The 15,715-nt window shown below is 38.0% G+C and overlaps 1 protein-coding gene across 1 annotated transcript in view; it reads left to right on the forward strand.

The window, feature by feature from the left end:
• The window catches only part of MYO16 (myosin XVI), a 301,679-nt gene that overhangs the window by 178,832 nt on the left and 107,132 nt on the right, over positions 1-15,715 (forward strand). The window contains exon 20 of the mRNA XM_059817431.1: positions 7,515-7,587. Coding sequence (XP_059673414.1) covers positions 7,515-7,587 — 73 coding nt within the window. The remainder of the gene's footprint in view (positions 1-7,514; positions 7,588-15,715) is intronic.

Below are 15,715 nucleotides of genomic sequence, written 5' to 3' on the forward strand. Positions count from 1 at the left end.
AAAAGCTTTCCATCGTTATATATACCACCAGAGTGCCTAGCTTCCTGGTGGAGGCAAAAGGAAGGTTTGGCAGTAACACAGAATGGTTTTACTTGTCATTTTCTCATTGTATAGCCCCTTACAATTGCAGGCGCCTGGACAACCAAGCTAGAGCAATTTTCCAATTCGTGTCCTAATTTGAAATACTGTGTTTATAACAAGGAAGGACAGTGGCATGTGGTAACATACAATTCTCCCTCATTAATTCCTGGGACTTACAGAACATGGACTTAGCTCAGTGCATGTCTGTGACAGACAACAATCCAGCTCAGGTATTACTAATTAAAGTGAGCTCATTTGTAGTTGTTGTTGAGGAAGAAATCTAGAATCAATATATTAAAAATCTATTAAAATGATTTGAAATAATTTTTCAATGTGTAATTTTGCAATTTTGAAATTTGATATCTGACAATCTTTCAGAATAGGGTGTTGTGTATCTCTGTTGTTCAGTAATGTAAACCTATAATTTCTAGGTATCATAGGATCTTCAAATAATGAAAGTCAAAGCTGTTTGTCTATTGTTTACCTTGTAGTCTCTTTTTAGTGCAATGATAGGTGCCTGAGGTGACTTCTACCTTGTGGGAATACTTCTCAGTGAAACTCTTTCTACCTGTGTGTTAACTTGAAGACTATGTGATGTTGTAAGTCCTAGCTAAAACAGGACAGCTGTTTGATGTTGTCAGGAATGAGGAATTTGCAATAGTTTTATATTATACCTATGCTTGAAAAAGGGGAACTCTTCATTTAGAATCATAGAATCATTTAGGTTGGAAAAGACCTTTAAGATTATCAAGTCCAACCTTATGCTGGCTAAAGGAAGCTAACCAGCTCAGGATATATTGGCAATGCTGACAAGTCATATTAAATTTTAGCAGGCCAAATTCAGCCTCAGGTCCCTTTCCAAACTTGAAGCTAAATAGCTTATTTTAATTGAAAATTAAGTTGACCGTCTTTCATTGATATTTCAATCTCACTTGAGTTAGCCAGCCTAAGATAAGAAAATACCTCCCCCACCCCCACCTTTTTTTTGGTCCAGCCTAACTGTATTGCATAACCTGTAGTAGTAAGTCAAGGCATAGCACAGTTTAAGATGCAAGTTGGATTAATGCAAGTCATTGCATGAATCTGTGATTTGTGGTTCAGATTTACTTCATATACATCTGAGCAACTCTATCAATTAGCAGCATTATAACTCCAGTTTGGTGCAGTTTTAATAAACCTCTGCTTAAAGATCCATCAAAGACATTAAATAATGTGGTTAAATAAGGCTGATACATTTTAGACCATGCTTCATTCCCCAGTCGGAAACTTACACAGTTAATACTTATCAGATGGGATGAAGCCTTTATCAGAAACCTGGAGTAAGGTTTCTAACTCAGTTCTCTTGTTTTGTTGTGAGATAGCTTAACTGTACTTCCATCCCATTTCAGTGAGAATTTATGAAGCCATAAAGTTAGATTTATTGGCTTACTAACTCTGAGAGAAACAATTGATCTTGGCATTTTTGAGGAAACTAGTTACCTGGGTTTAACTTTTATGGTGAAGGTACTTGAATTTGGTCATTAATATTGATTCATATTTACCATGAAATAGCTTTTTGCTGGTTTCAGGCAAAGGTAAAAGTGATGATTTCCATTAGATCTAAGGGAAGGGGAGATGATTCTATAAAAAGCTGCAAAGACCAAGCTCCAGAGGTATTAAGTATAGAGGATAAAAGTGTTGCCAGAATCCAGCAAATTCATTACTTGATAATACTATCCAGCAAATACAAAGCAAGAGTTTTAATGACAGTGTTAAGTGAGATAATACACCTTCAGAAATGTTGTTCTCCTTCATAAAAATTTACTTATGATTTTGTCTAGTTAGAACTAAGTTATAAACATGGATGCTAGTTTGGACTGGTTGCAACATACCTGTGAGGTTTATTACTTTATTCATCTTGATATTGTTTCAAAGAAATTCACTGGGGAGAAACTGTTTTTCTGTAATTGGCCTCTAGAAAGGGATTAGAGGAAAGCTATTAAAATTTCTCACAGGTGCTTATAATTATTTGTAAAGAATGATTAATATTTATATTCACTCATTCATATGATGATTTCCTATTCTACTCATTTTATTATTGTAAAAATTTTCTAGGTCAACTTCTTCCCAAGACTCAACTGTTCAAAGTTTACTACTGATTCAAATAAGTATGCTGATTTTCAGTTTTGTAGATGAGAGACTAGAGCATTCACAGTTGCCTAAATGTGGCATTTTAAGGTACTTGATTGCACATTGGCAAAGTTGGATCTAGTGATCCAAATATTAGTAATAAAATGTCTTAAGATGATGTTTTAAGAACTCCTGACTCATTCTGCAACAGGACTTTACATTTATGGGCATTTAAGAGTGTCTGTGAATTCTTGTGAAACATTGTTTTTCTTTTCTGATGAAATACAAGCTAATTAGGTATATATGCTTGAGAAAATCTTGAAACTGTCTTCCCTGCCTGCTAGTAAGTAGAAGTCATGATGTTTTATTAGCTAGTTAGCAGAGTTTCTCTCTTATGTGCCTGAAGATGGGGCTAATGCCAATATGCCTGCTGTATTACAGACAAGCAAAGAAAGCTAGCATTCAATTATACCCTCTGTCTGTATCACCAGGTCAGCCATAGGAGATTTCTGTTTCAAATATTAGAATATTTCTAAATAGGTATTTTCTGAAAGCTTGTGTATTCTGATTGTGTAAACTTATTCCCAGCAAAATTCAAATATTGTCAGAGAGTAGCAGTGGCAACACTTATTTGGGCAAAGGAAATATCTCAGGACTCTCATGTACAAACTTCCTAATACACATTATCTGATTTATGGAATGGGATATTCTGAAACAGAAATCTTCCCAGCTTAAGAAAAAAAACAGAGCATGAACTAAAATGTTTGTTTATCTATTATTGAACCCAGTGGAAGGGTGCTGGAAATGCAGGAAGGACAGAAAGAGAGTTCCTGTTTATAACGTGAACCCACAGCATAATGTGAATCGTCTCTATATGTGGAGGTAGGGAAATCTTTAAAACAGACAAACAGTACAAAGTATCTCATACAATATGGTGCATAGTATCATATTCTGAGATCTGCTTCAGTCTGGATCATTTCTAGTGTTTCATTAAACAAGACAATGCCATTTTTTAAAGCATAGAATAAATTTTGATTGCAAGAACTGGGGAAGAGTATGTGCTACTGATGAGAGGGCTATAGATCTTGAGTCTGTTATCAAAAATATTTCTCCCTTCCTGCCGTACCTGTCAAGTCACTCAAAGAAATGCTTGTCAGATAAGGAGCCAGTGTTTCTTTCCGCGGTGTCCAACCACTGTCTCTATCTGTACCACTCATACCTGGGTAAGGTAAATATTAAAAGAAAAATGACAGTTTTTGAGCAAGATCACTGAGAGATGTGGCAATGACACCAAGTCTCAGCAAAAATCTCTGAAAAAAAAACCCTCATAAAAATATCTCTCAAAAGTCTCAGAAACTAGCTTGTTTTAGTAATTGTTTGAGATGGAGAACATATCCAACTGGCAGTATTCAGCCTGTTCCCTTCAAGGACCGTATTTATGACAACAGGTGTAATCTGTCCCCCTGGGAGAACTGAGAGAGTCTTAAGTAGGATTCTGAGGGTCCTCATTTGAAGGCTAGGTTATATACTTTGTCTAATCCTAGAAATATTTCCTCATTAATCAGTATCACTTCTAGTTTATCCAGATCAGACATAAGCCTACTGGCTTCCTTCCTGGTTACTGGCAGAAGTTTGAGGAAGAGCAAGAAATTTTATATCTGGGGCAGATGAAAAGGCACGTTAGATCATCCTGCCTCAAAAGATTCACCTCACTGCTTTATGTAGGCAGATTACAAAAAATGACAATGGGAATGAACCTTATGGATTTCAGAGCTGAAAACCATCTGCGATGAAAAAAGGGTGATCAAATAACATCCTGTATGTTTGTCTGAAGCATTGGGTCAGAAGTATTGTAAAGGTAATTCTGTTCACCTTGCCAGGAATGGCAAATGGGTCAAGAGCATCTCTTGATGAATGACAAGATGTCTGCCAAGACAGTAGATCATCAGACAGGATGTCTGGTGTATGTGTATTGTTTTTAGTAGTTGCCAAGAATGTGGCATAATGTAGTTTCTTTATGATGCAGTTGGTAAGTGTACAAGATAAAAAGGTATTTCTAGTCTATAAGGACATCTTTACAGAGCTGTCATTCTGAGGAAAAAGGCAAAACTGGAGCCATTGTAAAATATTATTGCTCGAAATGCTGTTTTGTAAATCACAGAAATCAAATGATTTATGGTTAATATCCAAGCCTGGTTTTAACTATTCACAGCTATGTACTGGTCTAAGAGATAAAAACATTCTTCAAATATTGGCAAATTTTTGTTTTTCTGTTTTCTGTGCTAGGAAATATTGTCAAACTTGAAATCAAAGTCTCAGTCCCCACTAAAACTATAGCTGCTTTATTTACACTTAGTAAATATTGAATATCTGAAACATAATGAGGAAAAGTGTCAGTGATGTTTAGTAACCATAAAAGAATAAAGTGAAATAAAGGGATTTTTCAGAACAAAAAGTGCTCTTTTCTAATATTTGTTCTTTTAGACACTGGTGACATGCCCTTTCATTTGTAAACATGGGATCATTCATGCTTTATTTTGCCTTGGGAATCTCTGCTATGATTAATTTAAGGAAAGTAATTTTGCTGGAATTAATATGATTGACAACTAGCCAAGAAAAACATATATGGACCCTCCCTCTGAGAAGAAAAGTGGTATAAAACAGAGGAAGACAAGAAGAAAGAAAAAAACAGAGCAAAGTAATTTGTAGCTACGTATAAAACAACACTTTTAGTTTTGATGTGCTGTCTGTTGCTATTTAATTTTCAAAATCTGGGCAATAATTTAATACAGAAAATTGCTATCATGGTTGGTGAGATTTTGCAAATAAACTCCTCAATGTAAAATAAAATGTCGCTATTGTAGAGGGTACTGAGCCTTGTTCTGTTATACTTGCCCTGTAGGCAAGATATTAATTATGTAAAACGTCCAGCTCTTTTCATGTAGTCTTTGCATCTTCTAATAATACAAGGCCAAGGTCAAGTGGAGTTCATAAAAAACTTGGGATGGCATGTTTTCCTGTCAACAAATCCATGTCCATCAAATCAAGATATTTCTCGGAAATATCACAATTTTGATAAGGAATGTTATTTGAGGTAGGCAATAGGCTGGCTGCTAAGGCTTTTAGAAAGTAGGGCCAGGTTCCTGTTTTGCCTGATTTGTAATAATTCAGTAAGTCAGTTTGTTTAGATCTTTCTCTCATGCAAATGTTTATATATTCCTTGAGAAAAAGTAAGAGAGACTAATTTGACAAAATAATAGTCATAGCATTCAACTGGGATGTAAGCAATCCAGCCTCAAATCTATTCATTGAATCAGACAGAGAAGGGAAAACCTGTTCCATTCGTGTTAAGTAGCTCTTAATAATTGTGAAATATAATGCAATATTTCAGCTGTTGTGCAATATTACATAGCAGTTCATGTTTTGCCTTGCTATAAGGAAAGCTATAAATAAATGACAAAATAATAAGAATGAAAACGTATTAAGTATTCTGAAATTCCAAACTACTTTTTTTCCAAAACTTATTTAAATAACATAATAATTCTGTCTTTTCAATATTAGTCTAAGGTAGTTTGTTTTCAAAATGTCTAATTCTTCTTTATAGAAATGGAATGGTTTTGTTGAAAACAGATTGTGACAAGGAACATACACCCATCTTTAATCAGGAACACTTGAGAATGAGGCTTACATTTTAAAACACAATTTGAATTGCACTCATTGCGAGAGATGGAGGTGGTGATGTATCTTTATGCTTCTTGTTGTGAAAATTCCCTTGGAGGCTAATTGACCTCACGATAACCTCTCCTACCCAGCAAAGTAATTCTAGATTAATTCTGGAGCTCTCTATGTCTGACATTTACGCACACAGCCAGTCTTGTGATGATCAGTTGTGCATTCAACTAGTACGCCTTAGAAACGAAGACAAACTTCTTGGGTATGATTTCAGAAGAAGGCTCTGCTTGTCCGTGAGGATTGTTTTTCCTAGCTTGGTTTTTAGTAGTCAATTTTTTAACGATTTTACTTTTTTTGTTTGTTATATGGGAATTTATTTTCAGGGCTGGATCCTCACCTAATTAAATGGTAGTGTTTACAATTACTGTAATAGAACTATACTAAAGTACTTCAACAGTTGATCACCTTTTTCTCCTTTATGTCTATATCCTGATATACACATAGATTTAGACGTAGAGGAAACATGGAACATGGAGGAATAAATGTGGAAGAAAAAGTACATTTCAGAAACAGCAGGCTGAAATATTATTATACATTTACAAATTATGTTGGCAAAGAGAAAGGAAAACTCATCTGCTTTAAAAAGCATCCATCTCCTTTCTCAGGAAGTTGAATGATTTTTCCTTTGCTGATTTTTCCTGTTCCAGAGAGCCATTTGCTATAGTGCAAAGTCTTTCATCCTGCTGTCAGATCATTTTAGTCTGGAGAAAGTCCCCCTGCATTCATATAGCCAAACTGCAACAAATTTTTACTGTAACCCTCTTTTTATGTTCTCTGTCTAATGATACAGTGAAGAAAATAAAGAAAAAGCCCAACTTCAGTGAGCCCAGCCCTTTCATATAGAGTTCTCAAATCCTTCCAAAGCAGATAACAGGATCTCCCAAAACATTCGTTTTGCTCCCCATAGTGAACTTAGTTTCTTCTCCAGTTTAGGTTTACAATGCCTTAGTCCCAAGTAAATACAGAGTAATAACACCTCTGTCCCTTTCCCATGTCTCCCGTGCAAATCCTAGGTGACTGCCCTGCCCTAATCCTTCTGCTGGGCCAAAATAACAGCCCTTCCCTGCATGCAAGCAGTGGCACATGAGAAATTAAATGTGCAGCCTGAGCTCACAGCCTCTACTTGTTGCTGGCACAGAGAGGACTTTGGCTTAACAGGTTTCCCTTGAAGTACATTTAGTAGGAGCAGTTCTGGCTGTCGAAGAAATATAAACTGGAAGGGGTAACTGAGTGCAACCAAGCAATTTTGAAACTTTCCCTAAACGGCTATCCCTCATCTGAGCGAATAGATACCTACACCTTTAGAAACTGGACTTTAAAGAAGCTAGGATATTTTCCTTCTCTTCCAAATTTAGTTTTTAAAGTGGCTGCTAAAACAATCTTGAACCCTGCTTTTTTATTTATGTTCGGTATAATAGGTTGGTGGGTGGAATTTTGATTCTGTTGTATATGTGGTCTGCTTGTGTATTTCATACCATGTTTTTGAAATACAGCCAGCTTTCATCCTAGAACAGAAATACTTTTATCAGAAACAATGGATATGTTATTCACTTTCTTGAATTCTTATTATCTGCAATATCTTTTTTTCCCAGTGACCAGGTATTTGAAATTGGAGTACTGGATATTTTTGGATTTGAAGAATTTCAAAAGAATACTTTTGAACAGGTAAGTGGCTATGTTTTGCTGAATTTACTGTAACTTTTAATGTTAATTCTTCTATTAAGGTTTTAGGTTTAAGCCAAAACAAGTGTTTCGATCAGAATACAAACATACATGGAGGAGAAAATTTGCTCTTAAAGTATTTTTTCCCCATTCTGCCTACATGGGTGTGAATTAAAACCTAGGCATTGTACCGTTATTGATCTTTTCAAAAGAATCCAGTAAACATCTACCATTATGATTTGGAAGAGGGGTAGTATCAGCACTGAAAGACAATCTGAGGAAAATACTTAGTGTTGTCTGTTTTCATGGTTGTGGAAGTGATACTTCAACTAGGTCAGTGAGTAGGAGGACAATACACTGGATTGGAAGAAAGATCAAAAGGTCTTCAGATGCCTTGGAGAAAAAATAGAATGAAAATGCTACATTATGCTAAGTGCCATTACTGGCAGATTCACCTCTGTGTGACTTTACAATATATGACTTTTTAAAAAATTGAATTACATCCATGGAAAATAAATTAACTTTAACTCATTGAATACTTAAAAATCCATTGAAATATCCAACTTTTTTTAAAAATTATGGAACTGTTTGCCCACCTTCAACATTAGTCTCTGAACACCAAAGCTCTTGTGAATTACATATTTCAGAAAGCATTAGCAACTCTGCACAACACACTGAAAGAGAAGTCTAGTTGTTCATTCATTCTGTAATGCAGCAGAAGAAAATCAAAGCATAGAATAGAAAATCAAAGCATGGAAAAGAATAGAGATGGCATCAGCAGCAACAAAGGACCTGGTATTTTTGAAATCAGAATTTAGAATCATAGAATCATTTAGGTTGGAAAAGACCTTTAAGATCATAAAGTCCAACCATAAACCTAACCCTGCTAGGTTCACCACTCAACCATGTCCCTAAACGCCTCATCCACACATCTTTTAAGTACCTCCAGGGATGGTGACTCAACCACCTCCTTGGGCAGCCTGTTCCAGTGTCTGACAACCCTTTCAGTGAAGAAGTTTTTCCTAATATCCAATCTAAACCTCCCCTGGTGCACCTTGAGGCCACTTCCTCTTGTCCTGTCACTTGTCACTTGGGAGAAGAGACCAGCACCCACCTCTTTGCAACCTCCTTGCAGGTAATTGTAGAGAGCAATAAGCTCTCCCCTCAGTCTCCTCTTCTCCAAGCTAAACAACCCCAGATCTCTCAACTGCTGTTCTTAAGACTTGCGCTCCAGACCCCTCACCAGTTTCGTTGCCCTTCTCTGGACACGCTCCAGCACCTCAATGTCCTTCTTGTAGTGAGGGGCCCAAAACTGAACACGGTATTCAAGGTGCAATATTCGAATTTGCCCCTTCATCCCTATCAATCCATTGGTTTATGGCTCAACTTTCTCTTTCTAGTGAAATAGAAGTCATATAGCCACATTAGTTCTGTTTATGTAGCATGTTTACCTGGCTACCCAATTTCCAAATGTTTGAAAGCACAAACAGGGTGACCTACCTCTACCTTCAAAAGAGCATGTAAGAATGCAATAAAACATATTCCAGTTCCCCTCTCACAAAACTATTTTTGCTGTTACAGTTCTATCTTGCTGGAAAGTTTGTTGGATTAAGGACTATTGATCTGTGCCAATATTCACAGTCATTTACTCAGTGTGAATGTCTACTTTGGGGGAAAATATCAAGTGAAAAATAAAGAACATTTTAACAGACTGAATATATGCAAAAAAGATCCATAAAACCTACTGATTAATAAGGATAAAGTACTCTATGCATTTTAAATGCATCTTAAAATAGAGGGGTGCATATTGGGACTTACTGGCTATTTTCCTTTGACTTGGTTCTGCATTGTTTTTTGTCATGAAACTCATATAAGTTCTGAAACTGACATCATGAAATACGATGAATTCCAATTTCTGGGGTAAGTGATTTTCTGCTTGGTGACTGAAGAGGATGCTTGAAAAGAAAATGTGAGACTTAAAGAAAAATGAGTAAGAAGTAATTTATTTTATGATTTCTGCATAGCAAACATGATAATTTCAAAGTCAACTTTGTGTTTTTATTTTACTTTTTCTAAATAAATATATTTCAAGAGACACTTACTGTCCCTCCACCCGGACTGAATGCATTTTGCTGGTTAATATTGAGTAATGCTCTGAGTCATTACCGCAGAAACTACTGATCTGCATTCCTGAAAAGATAGACGTGCGGGAATTACAGAGTTCATTTTTATATGGACTCTATAATGTGATTAACACATCTGATTCCTGAAGAGATAGGTTGCAGTTATCAATGAAGAGAAGCAGTTTGTATCTCCACATGGCACAATGTAATCGTGCAGACATACCCAAAACAGCCTGCACTCAAAAGCTCAAGCTGTCTAGCAGTCTAGCCTAGTTCAGTATTCTGCCTGGGCTCATTAACCCTGATGATAAACAGGCATGTTAGCCCAGATAGGGTCCTCATGCAAAACATTGCATCATGTCTGCAAACATGTCCAGTGTCAAGGCCTGTGATTGCAAAACGTTAACATTAAATGTTACAGCCAAACAGTGGAGGAGCCATAAAAATTACTTTTTAATCACATTTAGATTAACATATATTAAAATGGCATTACAAAAGTAATTTGGGGAAAATGAACCTTTTGTTTCAAATTAGTGTAAGAGAAGGCATTCTTTGTGATACCTGTTTGCCTGCTTCCTTGATAAAAAAAATACAACTGTTTTCAATAAAGATTAAAACCTCCCGATTGCCCAAATCTGGGGACATTCCAAGCAGCTACACGAATCTTTCTGGTGCTTCAAATCAGGTCAGTTGATAGACAGTTTAATATCATAATTAAGAGAGCAATGTGATACTAAATCACATGTCAATTTAAGCAATTCATTTTAATAGACTGTGTTTGAAGAGGGTTCAGGAAGAGAGCGCTGGATAAACCAGGTAGAATAACTTGTACACTCCAGTAAGTGTGTTGGAATGGCAAGGCATTAGAGTATTGAAATGTTAAAGGCAAACAAAAAATTTGTCTAGGAACGGTTCATGAACAATGGATAGGACAACAGATGTCGAAGAACTAGAAATATAAGGTTAATTATGTCTACACCAAGAATCTGGCAACTTCTGCAGGCAAGATGATGTGACTGACAGCTTGCGAGGAGAAAAGTTTTATAGACAATTACAAAGAAGAAAGCATTAGAAGTTAAAAACAGTATTAATTAAGTGTTCAGTTTTCCTTGTACTTGGTGAGCATTGGTAAGCCTTCATTTTATAGAACATGTGTGATACATTATATTTATAATAGCAAAAATAGGACATGTAATTCTAAAATAATAGTAAATAAGTGTATGGACTAAGCAATAGTGAGTGGAGTTGTAATTTTTGGTATGAAATTTAAAAGCTGAAAGACAGGGGACAGTGTTTTTAGAAGCCGTAGTCTGAGGGAGTCATTGCTCAATAAAGACTGAAAGCTTCTGAATTACCAGGACTCAGTGAGTTACTGCTCATCAGCTGAGCTATGGTAAATGACTACAGTGCACTTTTAGCTCACCCTAATTACAATTTACAATCACTTCCTAGCAGTGATCATTAGCTTGGGAACAGCATTTTCCTAGAGCAGTTGCATACCTGCTATGCCAGAACAGCTTTGTATACAGCGACACTGGAACATGGTCAGAAGTGAGCACAGATTTCTCTGTCCTATTCTCTACAGAAACGGCCTTCATTTCGTGATCATTTCAGGAAACATGAGTACTCTACCAAAAATAGCAATGGCAGTTTTCAGTGTTAGTTTTCAATGTTTTCTTAGGTTTCCTTGTTTGAGAGGGACTATCTTTATTTAAAGCTAGGTTAGATCTTATTCATTGTTCCTTCACAGCACAACTCCAAATAGTCCAGTCAAGGAATGCTGATATTTGTTTAAAGCTCTGTTCTGCTATATTTATACCTTTATGCTAGTATATTCTTTGACCGTAAAAGCATGCAGCACAAACAGAAAGACCTCACAGCAAATTAACATAACAAGCAATAAGCAGGAGGGAAAGTTGATAAAGTTGCCTGTATCATTTTCCCCTAATTGTTTCTAAGAAAACTGTATCATAGCATAAGAACCAGACTGCAGAATAGCAAGAGTAACTCTTCTTCCCCCAGCAGAAAGTCAGGTCTTTCTTCAGAAAGGGAGGTCTGTAGTTGTGGAAGTATCATAAAGAGCAATAATGCAGTTAAATGAAATGGACTCTAGTAGTCTTTTCTCTCTGATGTCTAATTCAACTGGTAAACCGAAAAAGTATTTAGCTCTTGCTAAATAACGTGTTTAGCTCTTGCATGGTATGTTGCCTCTGTAGACCTCTTAAATTTTGCAGAAGTATGTATATATCATTCTTTTTACAGAAAATATAAGTGATTTATCGGAATCAGGACCGCAGATCACGGATACAGTCAAGTGTCTCTTGACTCCCGTTGAACTCTATACCTATTAAAGTCTGTGTGGCATTATCTGTGTGATGCAGTAGAGCGCTGGTGGGGGAATGTCTCCCCTGGCAGCTCTGTGCAGCACATCTCTCGCGATAGGAGCCACCTGGCTCTGAGAGCCCAGACCATTGCCTGCCCCACTCAGTACTTCACTTCACAGTCACTGTGGTGAAGCAGAAGAGCTCATACAACCCAGCTGTGTTCACAGGAATTTTCACCTACATTTATTATTAGGTGTGGTAGGTTTTAACTTCTCAGCATGTTATTTCTCTAGTTTACCCTGCTGAGACTTCATTTAATTTTGTCATGTGACCTTTCCTAGCCAAAACAGCCATAACAGAATGGTTTTTTATTAAATTGCATAGCCTCAGCCATGAGACCGTTTCTAGCTATCCAAATGTAAGCTCATGTTGCCTGTTTTGTAGATAGATGGACATGAATAGATAAAAGTTACATGACTTAGCTTTTCTACAGTCATTGCAGAATTAGTGATAGCAGATGGGAGGTCACGCACTCAAGTTTTTGCATTCGGACAGTCTGAAGGAGCATTCCAATATTTTATTTTATTTTATGCAGAAGATATCAGCCGCCTTTGGTTTTGCCTCTCCAGAGCATAGAAGGATGGTCCTGCTTGCCTCTGTACTAGCCTGTGAAACAGGCGGCTGCTGGTGCGCACAGAGCTCTGATACTACGTAGAGACTTGAACGCAGAACCTCTCACTGCACTTCCCAGTGCTGGGGTATTCCTTATTCCCCATAGGATGAGGGACAGTGCTTTACTATCTTAATTCAACATTTAACAAGCAAAAATGATGTGATTTTTTAAGTCAGAGTTTTGCTAGCCTCCATGCACCGGAAGGTTTTAGTATCCTTGTTGTGATGCAGTGAGAGCCAGCTGATCCTTGGCATCAGGGAGCCAGGCACCAGGAGGACTCCAAGGCCAGCCATGTCCTCCCTGATGGGCGCCATCCCGCAGGGCCTGAGCATGGTAGGCAGAGCCAGGGCCAGGCATGGCGCCTATCGGCAGCCCTGACACGGCAACAGGCGAGCCGGGGCTGGGGTCACAGAATCACTAAGGTTGGAAAAGACCTGTAAGATCATCAAGTCCAACCATTACAAAAAAAAAAAAAAAAAAACACCAAACCACCACAGAAAACACACCACACAAAAAAACCCCACCCACACCACACAGCACCATGCCCATCAAGCCACGTCCCACAATGCCACGTCCACACGCTCCTTGAACACCTCCAGGGAGGGTGACTCCACCACCTCCCTGGGCAGCCTATTCCTCTGTGTTACCACTCTCTCAGTAAAGAAATTTTTCCTAATATCCAGTCTGAACCTCCCCTGGCGCAACTTGAGGCCATTTCCTCTAGTCCTGTCACTAGTCACTTGGGAGAAGAGACCAACACCCACCTCTCTGCAACCCCCTTTCAGGTAGTTGTAGAGAGCGATAAGGTCTCCCCTCAGCCTCCTCTTCTCCAGACTGAACAACCCCAGTTCCCTCAGCCGCTCCTCATAAGACTTGTGCTCCAGACCCCTCACCAGCTTCGTTGCCCTTCTCTGGACACGCTCCAGCACCTCTATGGCCTTCTTGTAGTGAGGCGCCCAAAACTGAACACAGGATTCGAGGTGCGGCCTCACCAGAGCTGAGTACAGGGGCACGATCACCTCCCTGCTCCTGCTGGCCACACTATTCTGTGGTCCTGTCAGGAGCAGCTGGAGACGGGCCTGGAAACTGGCACTGCCCTGGTGTTGCCTGGGACTGGGCCCATGGGCAGGGTGTGAGCTGTGACGGGTCCCACGGAAAACTGGGCGGGGCCGTAAAAGCCTATTCCTGACCTCAGGGGCCTGGTGATCCCGTGTTTTAATTTGCTCCTCGACCCAGTTCCTGTGGATCTTACACTCTGAATGGCTTTTGCCATGGTGTACCCCTGTTCCCTCTCAGTCTCTTTGGTCTTTTTTCCAGTCTGCACACATTTTTTTCCATCTGTGCAGGACACTATCGTCTGTCCAGTGTTCTAGTGAGCCACTGGAAAACCAGTGTTACTCAGTTCTAAAGCTGGCTTATCATGTACCTGACATTAAAATGTTTATTTTTGATTTATGCTTTTACGGTAGACACTTTGTTGCCAAAAATAAGATCATTTATCTAAAACCGAGATTCCCAGCTAGATACAGTTTGTGATTGACTGGTGAAATGCTGCGCAAGGACATTTATTAACTGGTATCTTACTTTTCCACAGCAGTAGCCTTTCTTATCCTACAGTACTTAGTTGCTGGCCACTGTATGAGTGAAAAAATAACTTGGAACTGTTTCAGTACCTTTAATTCAAAATTCTTTCAAGAAAAGACTGTTGTTACCATGTTTGTTTGCTTACATTTTATATGTACAAAATCAGGTGGGGGACTATTTCACGTTGCACTGAAATTTTGTCCCTTTTGGAGGGGCTTTTCAGACCCTCCTTTGTGGAAGGCTTTTCAGGTGACAGCTACCCATAATAAAATTTTAATATAGCACTGGGTTCTGTTTTACTTTATTCAAGGAACACAGATCAGCTAATGGCAACTGACCCCAGAGGTGAGATGAATTCCCAGTGAAATAAAGTTCTTCTGGCAGAGAGGCAGAAGGACTATGTTCAAATTTGTGTTGGGACTGCATGGAAAACAAGAAGTCTGTATTGGACCGTATTGCCCTAAAAGGCAAAGGAAGAAATGTAATGGGTTCTGGTTTTGCTATACATTCATTAAAAATAATTCTGATTGGTACTCTACATAAAAAAAAGATGTGCAAATGTTTGAGTAGCAGATAAAAGGGGGAACAGTGATCAGGATACTTCTGAGAAATAAGTGATTAACAACCTTAGGTTTAAAAATATTTGCTGAGTCCAACCTCAGTAAATACAAGATGATTCTGCCTTCCACTATCTTAGAATTGCATTTTTGAGAAATGATAGAGCACATCCTTGCAAATTAAACTTGGCATTGTAGTTTCATCATCTTGGCCAATGACATACGGTTTGATAGATGTGTTGATATGACAGCTGCAAGCTTTACTCCATGCTATGAATACGCATCCCTTGAGAGAGTTAATGCTTCTGCATGACCAAAGGATGTAAATGAGCTTTCCAAAGGGTGTTTACATCCATCATTCCCTCACTGATTGACAGTCACCAAGTTTTCTTTTCGCAAATTCCCCCTTTTTTTGGCTATTTATATAAAGTGAAGAGCAGGAAAATTTCATTAGTCATTGGTGCTTTTCTGTCTTTGGAGTGCAGTACAATTTTGGTCTTCTACCTAAATTTGAATTTGGAGTATACTTAATAGTACTAACTGGTCAAATGTAGTAAAAAAAGAGAGATCAAGCTAACACTGTCTAATGTGATGGATACTTACTGCTTTTACCAAACGCCACTATATTTTCCAAATTCTAGAATTTGGATGATACTTCAAGTTGTTTGTTTAAATACTTAAACAAGATTTTTTTTTTCTTCTAATAATATTCTAGAAGTACTTTTTAATGAATACTTGGACAAAGAGATGGTGTATTTGTTTTCAATGAGACATGATAATGAGTTAGGATTAGAGAGGAAGACAGATAGCAAGGAGGATTTCTTACAGAAGAGACATACAATGGAGCCATAAGAGGCATGTGAAGAACAG

The sequence above is a fragment of the Gavia stellata genome, chromosome 1 (assembly GCF_030936135.1).
Source record: "Gavia stellata isolate bGavSte3 chromosome 1, bGavSte3.hap2, whole genome shotgun sequence".
In the NCBI taxonomy this organism is placed as follows: Eukaryota; Metazoa; Chordata; class Aves; order Gaviiformes; family Gaviidae; genus Gavia; species Gavia stellata.